Source organism: Mus pahari, chromosome 23, assembly GCF_900095145.1.
Source record: "Mus pahari chromosome 23, PAHARI_EIJ_v1.1, whole genome shotgun sequence".
Classification (NCBI taxonomy): Eukaryota; Metazoa; Chordata; class Mammalia; order Rodentia; family Muridae; genus Mus; species Mus pahari.
This window is the reverse complement of record NC_034612.1, coordinates 8,381,488-8,393,070: the sequence shown is the minus strand read 5'-3', so window position 1 is coordinate 8,393,070 and position 11,583 is coordinate 8,381,488. Positions and strand designations below refer to the sequence as shown.

At 48.6% G+C, this 11,583-nt stretch overlaps 1 protein-coding gene across 3 annotated transcripts in view; it reads right to left on the bottom strand.

Moving 5' to 3' along the window:
• Positions 1-7,163, bottom strand: part of Med13l (mediator complex subunit 13L) — a 221,882-nt gene extending 214,719 nt beyond the window's left edge. For all 3 annotated transcript variants that reach the window (XM_021222486.2, XM_021222487.2, XM_029533617.1), the window contains exon 1: positions 7,029-7,163. In XM_021222486.2, the coding sequence (XP_021078145.1) occupies positions 7,029-7,100 (72 nt within the window). In that variant the 5' untranslated portion in view covers positions 7,101-7,163. The remainder of the gene's footprint in view (positions 1-7,028) is intronic.
• Between the last annotated feature and the right edge of the window lie 4,420 nt (positions 7,164-11,583).

Below are 11,583 nucleotides of genomic sequence, written 5' to 3'. Positions count from 1 at the left end.
GTGTGTGTGTGTGTGTGTGTGTGTGTGTGTGTGTTTGAGACTGGGTATCTTTTCTTAGCCTTGGCCATCCTGGAACTCTATGTAGACCAGGCTGGCCTCAAGCTCACAGAGATCCTCCCCCTCTCCCTCCTGAGGGGTAGAATTAAAGAAAGGTGGGAGCCAGCGGCCCAGCTCAAAACTCTGTAGTAGCATTTTTCCAATCAGAACCCAAACAAGTGCAGAGGTGGCCTCCAGGATGAAGGACTGGCTTAGCAGCAGGGAATGAATGCCTAAGTACAGAAAGAACCGAGATCACAGTGACAGGGTCACTGCCCTAAAACAACCTCTGCTGCTCCTCAGAGGTACAGCAAGACTCTGAGCAACTAGTTCTACCTCTGGCAATCACGGGAAGCCTCAGAGAGGAGGTGACCCTGGAACAGTTTAAAAATGAGGAAAGCCTAGTTTGGGGGTTGGGGGACAACTGTCACCCTAGCACTCTTGGGCATGGGCAGAGGCAGAGGCAGAGGCAGACAGCCTACCAGAGACTCCATGCAAGCTCCAGCTACACAGTGTAGCCCTATCTTAAATAATTATCTTCCTAAAGTTTAATAGGCTGTTAGAGTATCGTTTTAAAACATTTCCACCAATATTACAAAAATCTTGTTCACAATTATCTATTTTAATTGAAACAATTTTTTTTCAATTTTAAGACCAAATGTCTAATGGCCAATTAGTGCTGTGACTTGATACAAATTAAGAATAAATTATAGTCAAAAGAATATAGAAAAAATTACACTTTATTCAATTGTGTGTGATCCGAGGACATGTGCAAGTCTGCACACATGCATGCACACTATCTCTATGTCAGAGAACAACTTATGGGAGTTAGTTTTCTCCTTCTATTGTATGGGTTCTGGATATGGAACTTGGATCAAGTACCTTTGCCAAGACCTCTAATGAAGATTCCGTTATCTCAGCACTCAAGGGACCCAAGCAACTGGATTACCTTGAGTTTGAGGCCAGCCTAGGAACTTTAGTGAGTTCCTGGCCAGCCTGGGCTACAAAATAAAACCTTGTCTCAAAACTAACAAAAAGAGAAGGGAGGGGGAGGGGAGGGAGGACAAGGAGAGAGTATGAATGTATGAATGAAAAACAAACAAACAAAAAAAGATCTACAAGTTCCTTATTGACCACGTTAAAGCCACAATATGAAATTGTATATAATCAACCAGGAAGCTCCTTTAACACCACTGGGATTTCACTACACTGAAAAAGGTACAAAATACAGAAAGCTGTATGCTTTATTGTGAAATAATGCAGACACAGCTTTAAGAATATCCTACCACAATTCCCCCAGGATGAGAAAATAAACATTTAGAAACACACAATAAACTGGAGCAGGAAAAACCCCAGTGAAGGAACATTTGCCTTGAGAAAACTGATTTCTCCCGATTTTCCTCTGGAAAGAAAGCAGTGATCTTACATTTTTTAGACTAGAATTCAAATAAACTCTAAAAGAGACTTGATTGGCTTTAAGGAGACTTGTCCAGCAATCATCAACACACAGAGAAGCTGGGCTTCCTGGTGGTGGCCAGCCACCCCAGCAACTGGAAGGGACTCACTGCTGCCTTACAGCCGGTACTGTACAAGAGCACAGAAGTCAGTCCCTAAAGCAGCAGCCGTCAGCTTTTTAAGATGATTCACAACTGTCTTTAATCAACTAAAGCAAAGATAGAAAACTATGCTGATGCACATAAGAACCTATAACTAAAAAACTGGGCAAGCGTGTGCAGTTCATTCATGCAAATGAGTCTGAATTTACAATTCCTCATTTATGTTAATATTTACCAAGATTAATGGAATATCACCTCCCCTATGTAATGAAGTCAGTTCTCTCAACAGAACAAAGCTAACACCTTCAAATCTTTCAAATAAACATTGAAAGCATATAGCATAAAAGGGAATTATCTGAACGGGATCAGAAGATGTGATCCAGCACTCAATAAGGGAAAGTCAGACACTCCAATAACACTTACAATATTGAGTCTCTAATTCTAAAACTCTAAGCGGGTCCTAAAAGGCAAATGAGTGTTGACTTGTTTTACATTTTTTGTCTTGTTGGAAGGGGAAGCCACCCCCACAGGCTATCTAATTTACGCTGATTAACTCCCCTAGCAATGCACTGACTGTTATTTCTTTGCAACAACAAAATTATCTCTAAAATGACCGAACAGAGATCCTGACGCGGGCACCATCCACACTCTCTGCCCAGTGCCCTCATAGGCCCTGGCTGCATCAGGAAGCACGCCGGCAACAGAGCTGGAGAGCCTCTTCTCTGTGCTTCTGAGAAATGGTTATAAAGCACAGGTCACCAGTCACACTTACGATCCAACCACTCTCTAATTTTCATAAGCTTTATCTAATCTCTCTCACTGGCCAGCTCCTGTGAGATAAACATGGCATCCTTTTCACAGTACCTGTAGTAGCTTAAATAACAATATTATCTTCTTCTCCGGAAAAATAAGTCAAAGGCTTCAAAAATACCTAGTCTATCTCTGAACCAAACTTTGATAGGTGAATAACTATCCATTAAAAAACCCATGCAGATCAGCTGCAGCGCCCCGTGCACACTAAACTAAGACAGAGTTCCATCTCAATTCTGTCTTTATTCATCTCAGAGTATAGATCCTCAAAGTGTTTGATGAATACAATTAGCCCACAATTAACTAGGCTAAATTAGCTAGTGAACAAAAAAGATCAATTTTCCATACTAATTAGCATAAGCCACAACTATGAGCTAACAGTATTTAAAGAAATACCGTGAGAGACTTTTTTTCAATAGAAATCATCTAACACGTCCAAGACAAAACCACCAGAATGCCTGCACACACTCACAAACACTTCCTGTCTTGAGCACAAAGGAAAAGGAATAAGTCTAACCTGCTTCCCAGTGAGCAGGGCAAAGCCTGTGGCACATATGGGTCTCAGGTACATTATTTCTCCTTAAATTATGAACTCATCACACGTACAAATGGCTCTTTGAAATGGTCCAGTAAACTGCTACACTATGCCTTAAATTGCTGTCTATTATGTACTTAAAAATATTTACTAGCAATTGAAGGTTAATATGGCAACCATTACCGGGTAGCAATTATTGCTATTAAAAAATATAAATACTATAACGCCATGTGCTACTAACAACAAATGCTAAACAGAAAACACATTGGCATATTATACATATTTTCATTAAAGAAAATGAACCATCATGAAAAAGATGCTTTAAATGTACACTTATTTTAAATACTAAAACTGCAAACTGGGAAGAAAAAGACCTTGTGCAGTATTTGGGCACTCTGCAACCTTGGCACGCCTTCTTCCCCATTTCCACTCCACACGCCTCCCCACTGGCTTCTACTCACAGCAGCTCAAGTTTTCAACAGTTACAACCACCTTCCTTCTGTCCCATAAGACAAAAGGAAATTCTGTCCGCAACAAATTACCCTAAAAGCTTCAGATTCAAGATAAATGGTCCTCAGTCGGACCTTAAGTACTAATGGGTGTACATGGGTTTTATTTAACTCAGTGAGGCTTTACAGCATTGTTCAGTTACCTACAGCCAGGGAGACTTTAAGCAAACCAGACATGAATGTGGGGCAAACATCTAAAACTTAGAAGTGTCCCCTCCTGTCCCGGTAACCAGCATACTTAAGTCTACCCTGAAGGGCACGAAGTCACTTTCTCGACATTCTCACAAAAAGATACACTGGGCATCTGGAAACTCTGCTGTGTCCCCCTCAAGGGTGAGTTCAGGGCCACAAGGTACACGGTTACATTTTCCAAAAATGAAGATTTAGCACACTTAATTTGATGGACACGATGAAAAAAGTTTTGTGTCACAGAGGCCCAGCCAGGCACAGATATCCTGCAGTGGCTACAAATCTCACAGGAGGAAGAGAGAGAAACAGCACAACAACCCATATCACATCCATCCAATGGCCTTTCACAGGTTAGGGTGGGGGTGGAGACAGAAAAGAAAGAGTAGGAAACAGGACTCCAGGCAGTATCAGAACACAAACTCAGTAAAAGCCTAGGAACCAGAATCTTAAGAGGCCTGATTGCTCAGTCAGCCTTTGCTAAGCCCTGGCGATGGCCTCAGGATCTCAGGAAGTAGTGGGTCGAGGTTCCCTTAGGGCCCTGCTCCAGCTTACACCTCCATCCAAGCTAACATGAGCATGTGGGTGGGTAGTGTTCTAGAAGTGACTATTCTCCGCAGCCCAAACTGTTCAAAAATACAAAATGCTAGGTACCTTGAGTTCTGACAAAAAACATGATTTTGAAAAGATGCCTCTCCTTTGAAATCAACTATTCTATACAATGTTCTTTAGGCAATGTATTCTCAGTAAGTAAGATAGGCTGCTGCTGTGTGTGTATGCTCTTCAGAAAAAAATTCTCAATTAAGAATCAGAATAAAGGACTGTTGGCAGTTTATTCTTGGTTTTGGTTTTCCGTGGGTCTCTTTTATTTGGCTTGGTTTTCTAAGAAAGTTTAGGGCTGGAGAGATGGCTCAGGGGTTAAGAGTACCGGCTGATCCTCCAGAGAACCTGGGTTCAATTCCCAGCACCTTCATGGCAGCTCACAATGGTCTCTAATTCCAATCCCAAAGAACCCAGCACCCTCACACAGCAGGCAAAACAACAATGCATATAAAATAAATTTCTTAAACAACTAGACAGCATTTATCCACCTCCAGGTATCAGGAAATATGAACACGTTACATTTTTAAACTAATCTAAGCCATTTCTGCATTTCAGTGGAGTTACCCAAAAAAGTTAATTGTACTTTATATTCAAAAGTCAACTTTTTGGTTTAAGCAGAGAAATACCCAGAATGCAATCAAAATCAAAGTCCAGAAATTAAAGAAAGAATCGGGAACATCTCATCTCTACCCCATCACTCCCTGAAGCTGAGAGAGTGGAGCTGTGCAGCCAGCAGGCTTGCATTTGCCTGCACAACACACGGTGTATAAAGTAGCGCCATGCACACAGACAGCACCTCCCTCAGCCTGATGCACAGCGCCGTGGGAGCTTTCCCCAGCTCACACCGGTTAGCTTGGTTGTTTTAATTACCTGTAAAAGTGTCACTGCGGTCACCCAGTCAAAAATGGGGTGGGGGGTTAAATACCGCCTAGACAATACATTTGCTGATCTATGAAGGTCCCTGAACCTAATACTAAATGGCAGAAAGGGAAAGGGGGGTGGAAAGAGGCAGAAGTAGTTTTATCCTCCCATCAAAAGATCAAGAGCGAATTACCACAGGAGTAAAAGGAGGAACCCCAACTTCTAACTGAATCTCGAAACTCAGCCTCTGAATGGAATTCGGGGTGATCAGGAATCAGCCTTCTTACAAGAGTGGGAGCAGGGGGACTGTGTCACTCCTGTGTCTTTATAGGCCAAAATTATGCTTGATTTCTTCATCGGCATGAAAACAGAATGACACTTCCAAAGTTGGCAACCATTCCTCTTTCTCCACTAGTCTCCAAGGGGAGAAAAAGCATCTATGCCACCCATAATTAAATGTAACTAATTACAATTTGAACACTAAATTATTTATCCAGTGTAAACAAGGACTGAAAGGAAATAAAGCTTCTATCTGCAGCAGGGGTTCCAGAAAATAATTTGCAATAAATGCATGCCCTCCAAAAGTCAGCACCCTCCTCCCCCAGCCCCCTCCCACCAAAATTGGGCACACAACTTAAAATAAGTTGAGTTTTTAAGGCTAAATTAAATAGGCCGTTCAACCAATTTTCCAATTATATTCTACGCTTGAAACATAATTGCCTTACATCTGTTTACAAATCTTTGCTCAATATTTAAACAAATTCGTACTCTCCCGGGCACATAGCTCCACACACAGAGTAACTCAGGCACAAAGCGCGTATTTAAAGACCACGCACTCCCATCATCAGCCTAAGCGCCAGGTTTAACAACGCGAATGTTTTCAGAGCTAGGTAATACGACCCAATAAAAAGCAAAGATGGCATTTACCACCAAATGTCACTGCCACCGCCAGGAAAGAGTTGCTGGAGCCCTATACATTTTTAATTTCGACGAATCGAGCCGCCGTCGCCCGGTGCCAGGCTTCCAGAAGAACAATTGACACCCTAAATGGTTCGAGATTAAGGCAGGCGAGGCACTTCCAAAGCAAAAGTTGTCAATTATCAGAGGCGAGAGCAGGAGAGAGGAGAGGCGAAGGCAGATAAAAGCGATGTTATCAAACCGCCCAGCTTGTTGCTCGTGTGTGTGTGTGTGTGTGTGTGTGTGTGTGTGTGTGTGTTCCTTGTTAAGGCAGAGAAAACAGTTTTTAAAGGCAGCGGAGGAGAGCGAGGAACAGCAGTTTCCTCCACCTTCCGTGGGCTCCGAGCAATGGCTCTCCCGCTCTCCGGCATAGTAAGCCCCGAGAGGCGGGCGGCTGGCTGTCCGTGTTTACAACCGCGCGAGCGAGCTCCGGCTGCCAGAGTCCCTTTTCCCTTTCCATCAACTGTTTTCGGGCGAAATCGCAGGTGTCATTGTGGAAATATTTTTAAAAAAAGAAGAAGAAGAAAGAAAAAAAAGAAAGAAGAAAGAAAGAAGAAAAAGAAAGGGAGAAAGAGAGGAAGAGAGAAAGAAAAAAATCAGAAGGCAGACGCGGGCGAGCAGCCGATCCGATCGGCAGAGAGGAGAGAGAGAGGACGAGCCTGCAGCTCACCCGCGCCGGCCGCTGCACAAGGCAGAGAGAAGCCTTCCACATTTCGGGGAAGGAGGAGGAAAAAAAAAAAAAAAGAAAGAAAAGAAAAAAAGAGGGGGAAGGGGAGGGGGTGTGATTGCCACGGAGGTGGGCGCTCCGAGCGCGCCCCGGCGTCCGCAGCGCCCCGACTTCCCCACGCACGTCCACGCCGGGCGCCGCGCTCTCGCCGACGCCGCCAGGGCTCCGGGAGGAGAAAGTTGCGCGGCGGGGAGGTCGCGCCCCCCCCCCAAGCCCGGGCTCCCCCCCACACCCGCCCCGCCACTCACCAGCGAGAAGAGGTTGGAGTGACAATCCTCCAGGCTCGCCCCGTTCGCCACCCAGTTCGCCGCGGCGGTCATGGTCCTCCGCGAGCCCGGCCGCCAGAGCGGGGCATGTCGGAGCGGGCCGGGCCGGGCGGCGGCGACGGCGACGGCGGCGGCGGTGGAGGCGGCGGCGGCGGCTCGCGGGCACCGGGGCCGCGCGAGGCCCGCGCGGGAGGCCCGAGGGCGGCGACGGCGACGACGGCGACGGCGACAACGACGGCGGCGGGGGGCGCGGCGCGGCAACGCCGCCCGCCTCTGTCGCGCAGGGCCGCCGCCTCCGCCTCCGCCTCCGCCTCCGCCTCGCCGCCTGGTCGGCCGCCTTGTTTATCTCCAAGCCGGCGGGCGACTCGCCCTCGGCCGCGCCGGCGCGGGAGGCACGCGAGCCCCGCAGCCGCCCCGAGCCGCCGCCGCTGCCGCCGCCGCCGCCGCCGCTGCGCGAGCCCGCGAAGGGGGGGGTGCGGACGAAGCCAGCGGGCGACCCCGGCAGCCGAGCGCCGTCCCCTCCTTCCTCTTCCTCCCCACCCCCCCCTCCTCCCCAGTCGGCCGCGCTTCTCCTCCCTCCCCGGGCTCGCTCGCTCGCTCTGACAGCAATGGCGGCCGCCGACCGCGGCTCGGCCCGCCATTGGCTGCGGCGCGTCACGTGACGGGCGCCGGCCGCGCCGGGGGGGCGGGGGAGGGGCCGCGGCGGCGGCGGTGGCGGCGGCGGCGGCGGCGGCGGCGGTGCTGGCTCGCGGGAGGCGCTGCTGAGCTGAGCCGAGCCGAGCGCGGCCCTCTTGGAGCGAGGGGGGAGACGGAGCCAAGGAGGGAAGAGAAAAAGAGGTGCGGGCGGCCGTGGGACGCCGGGGCGGCGTGGACGCCCCGCCCTGGGCGCGGGCGCGCGTCTGGCGCGGGCGGAGGAGGGTCGCGGCTTCCCCGGCGCGGCCTCGGAGCCCCCCTGGGGGAGCATCTCGGGTCCCCCTGGAGGAACGGCGTGATCCGGGCCGGCCTGGCCGAGCGGGCCGAGGAGTGTCTCCTCCCGGCCGGCCGGCCGCAGCGCACCGGGCGGAGGAGTAGGACTCAAAGAGACACAAAGGCAGCAAGGGAGGTGCTTGCCCGGGGTCGCGGGATTCGAACCTGGGCATCGAGAAGCCAGGGCTCCGGGCTCACTGCCTCCCGAGTGCTGAGCTCCTAAAGCACCCGGGCTCCTGGAGCCCTTGGCGCCCACTCTGCGTGCACGCAGGCATTCCATGCATAGATGATGCCAGCGCTCTTAGGTGCCACATTCACACTGGGCTACGTGGAGGGGGAGCAGGCCCTTCCTCCAGCTCCAAGCGGTCAATAATAACCAGCACGCCTTCTTCAGAGTAATGGGACTGGGAGAAGTGCTGATGCTGGAGAGTGCCTTCCAGGGGTTTTCGCCCCCGAAATAGAGAAAGGGAGAAAGTTGACTTGAAGAAGAGGTAGAGTTAGGCAGGTGTATCTCTATGAGTTCCAGGACAGCCTGGTCTACACACTGTCTCCAAGAAACAAAGGAAGAGTAAAACGCTGGAGGGAGCGAAGTTAAGAGGGCACAAATCTGACATGTGGATGGAGCTTTGAGACTTCCACAAACCTTAAACCCTGGAACGAAGGTGGCCCGTACACATAGGTCATTTCACAGAGTCCTCAGAATCGGGGTGCAATAGCATCCCCAAGGTCCCAGTTACTGAGTGGCTCAACTCCTGAACTATCTGAATTCAGGGGGCTCTGGAGAGGATGCCAGGAGCTGGCTCTGCTACACCTAGCTGTGACCCTGCCCAGCAAAGTTTAACTATGCCTCATTTTCTAATCTGTCCAAAGCAAATCCTAATTGCTGACCTGCTGACCTCAAGCCAAGGTCACACATTTCCGCTAAGATGCTATTGAGGGAAGGGTTACGAGGGCGGATGCCCGACACTTTATGTACACATGCGGTGTTCCCGAGACATGAGCAGTCAGATGGTCCATCACACCCAGAATCCTACACATGCTCATCATGTGTAGGCAAAAGCCTATGAGCTGGTCACAGTCTAAGCAAGTTGTTATAAGGGAAAGGAAAAGAGAGGTGAGGGAGTGCAACACAGAAGCAAAACCAAACAAATGAATAAGAAACAGTTTACAGATTAGGAATGCTAGCATTTTTATTTTTAAAAAGATGTCCAACTTTATATACTGCTAGACCAAATATTTGTGTCCCACTCAGGATTCACGTTGAAACACCACAAGGAACAGGTTTTTGACATGGTAATTAGCACGTGGATGAAGTCCTGGACTTGAGATGAGTGCCCTCAGCAGAGACTTAGGAAAACCTCCACCCCACCCTCCCTTTGCCATTGGAGGTCATTACCAGGATGGAGGCTGTAATGGTCCAAAATGGGTCAATACCTCAGCCTTGGCCTTTTTGGCTTCCAAAACTGTACAAATAAGTTTCTGGGTTTTTTTATGTCATTTATAGTCTACCAAAATTCAGTTAACACAAGCAATTCAGACAGATTCAGGTATACTGGAAGGAAATCAGAAATTAAAATTACGCTGCCAATATCAGATTTTTACACCTGCAGAAGGAAGCAGAGCCCTTGAGTCGTAAGGACAGGAATATAAAGTAGCTTCATGGCTTTGGATGTCCAGGCAAGAATTCTCCACCGGGGCTGGGGAGGTGGCTCAGCGGTGGAGAGCACTTGCTCCTCTTGCAGAGGACCCTGGTTCAGTTCCTAGCACCTATAACCTTCTAAAACTCCAGTTCCAGGGGAGCCGACCTCCTCTTCTGCCTTCCACAAACACCACACACATGCACACATGCATGTTCCAATACACACACATACACACACACACACACACACACACACACATATATATGGAAGCAAAATACATAAAATAAATTTAAAAGAATTTTGAATAAATAACAATTACATTCACAATGTTTAGAGCAATTCAGACACATATAACATATACAGGTGTATAAAGACTTGGAATGTAACTAGTATGAGCTGCCATGTTGTCTGTAGGGGGCAAAAACTGGAATCAACTATGTGCACAGCCGTCTGGGAATAGCTAACAAAATAATTTAATTCCAAGCAGCCATTAAAAATAATGAGTCGGTGCTATGCGTTCTCAATGAGAAGGACCCAAAGTGTGGATTAACTGAGATAGCCCTGGAAGGTTACCATGACACTACATGTAACATCAGACGCCTCTAGGGAAGGGAGCCGCAGCACTGAGAAATGGAGTGGAGAGGGAAATCAGCTTTCACTTTTTTTCCTTCTTTTAAAATACAAAGTTCGCACATCACCTATCCGTTCCATAATATCAGAAATAAACAACAGAAGTCAATCCATAAATAAAATTGAAAACAGAGCAGTCCAAAGGCACCGTGAAAGCAACTCGAAAAGCAAAATAAAGGCTGAGCACGGTGAAACACCCTCCCAACAGGAGAGAGCCGAAGGGGAAGGTTCCCGAGTTTGGGGCCAGCCTGGGCTACCCTGTAAGACTTTTATCTCAAAATTATGAGAGTGAGAGGGGTGGATGGGAGATGAAGAGAGACTGGGAGACGTGAGGCCAAGAAGAACAAGATTAAAATAAGCAAAACTCAGAGGTTTTCTTGTCTGTCATACTCAGGGTCCCAGGCTGGAAAAGGGAAAGTTCTAGAGGCTCTGCCAGTGATCATCCAGGTAATGGGTATTCAGAACCCGAGCCTGGAGCCTCAGAGCAGCTTGTATTTCTCAGATCAGCCACAGTTTCTTGCCATTTCTCCCTGGCAGCCGGGAAGGGCAGCAGGATAACCTTCAGGTCAGTCCTACCTGGGAACTCCTTGGCCTCTCTGCACAGCTGAGATCCCTGATAAGGATCCTCAGAGCTCTTACTCAATAGAGAAAGCCCCGCGAGTTGGTGGCTAAGCTCTGGAGATAAGATAAACACAAAGCAAAACAAAAGTCAGAGTCGGGCCCCCTGGGAAATAAGAGGGCGCCAGGCTGGGACTTGAAGTCAGTCCCTTAGGTGCAGGAACCTCCTCTGTGCCCAGTGACTTTGTGTCCTCACAAGTCTTGCAGCACAGGCAGGAAATAAAAGCCCCACTGTGTGCAGAGACCTTTGGTCTCATTCTGAGAGGGCCAGGTCAGTTAGTTCCCTCTCACCCTTACCAAACATTGTAGCAGAGAAAAATGGAAGCAAACACCAGATCAGAGGAGGAAGCCTCTGTTGGAAAGACAGAAGGGAAGGAAGCGGCTGCTTCTGCAGTGTGGGGAAAGGATACCACTTGTGAGCCTCAGGGCACCTGGGCTTCAATTCCCAGCTCTGCTGGTCCCTAGCTGTGCAGCCCTGCGAGGGTCACTTAACCCTGTGACCTGCCTTTCTTCCCAAGTGCTCCCTGTCCCAGAATGATAACTCCAGGAAAGCACTTCTCACAGTGCGAGCTCCCCAGGCAGTAATCAATAAGTTACAATCACCAGCCACTTGTCCATCCTTGGACAAGGGGAGATGTCATCCAGTCACTTCCTCCGGAGGTGGCCGGTTTGTTTGTGTTCTG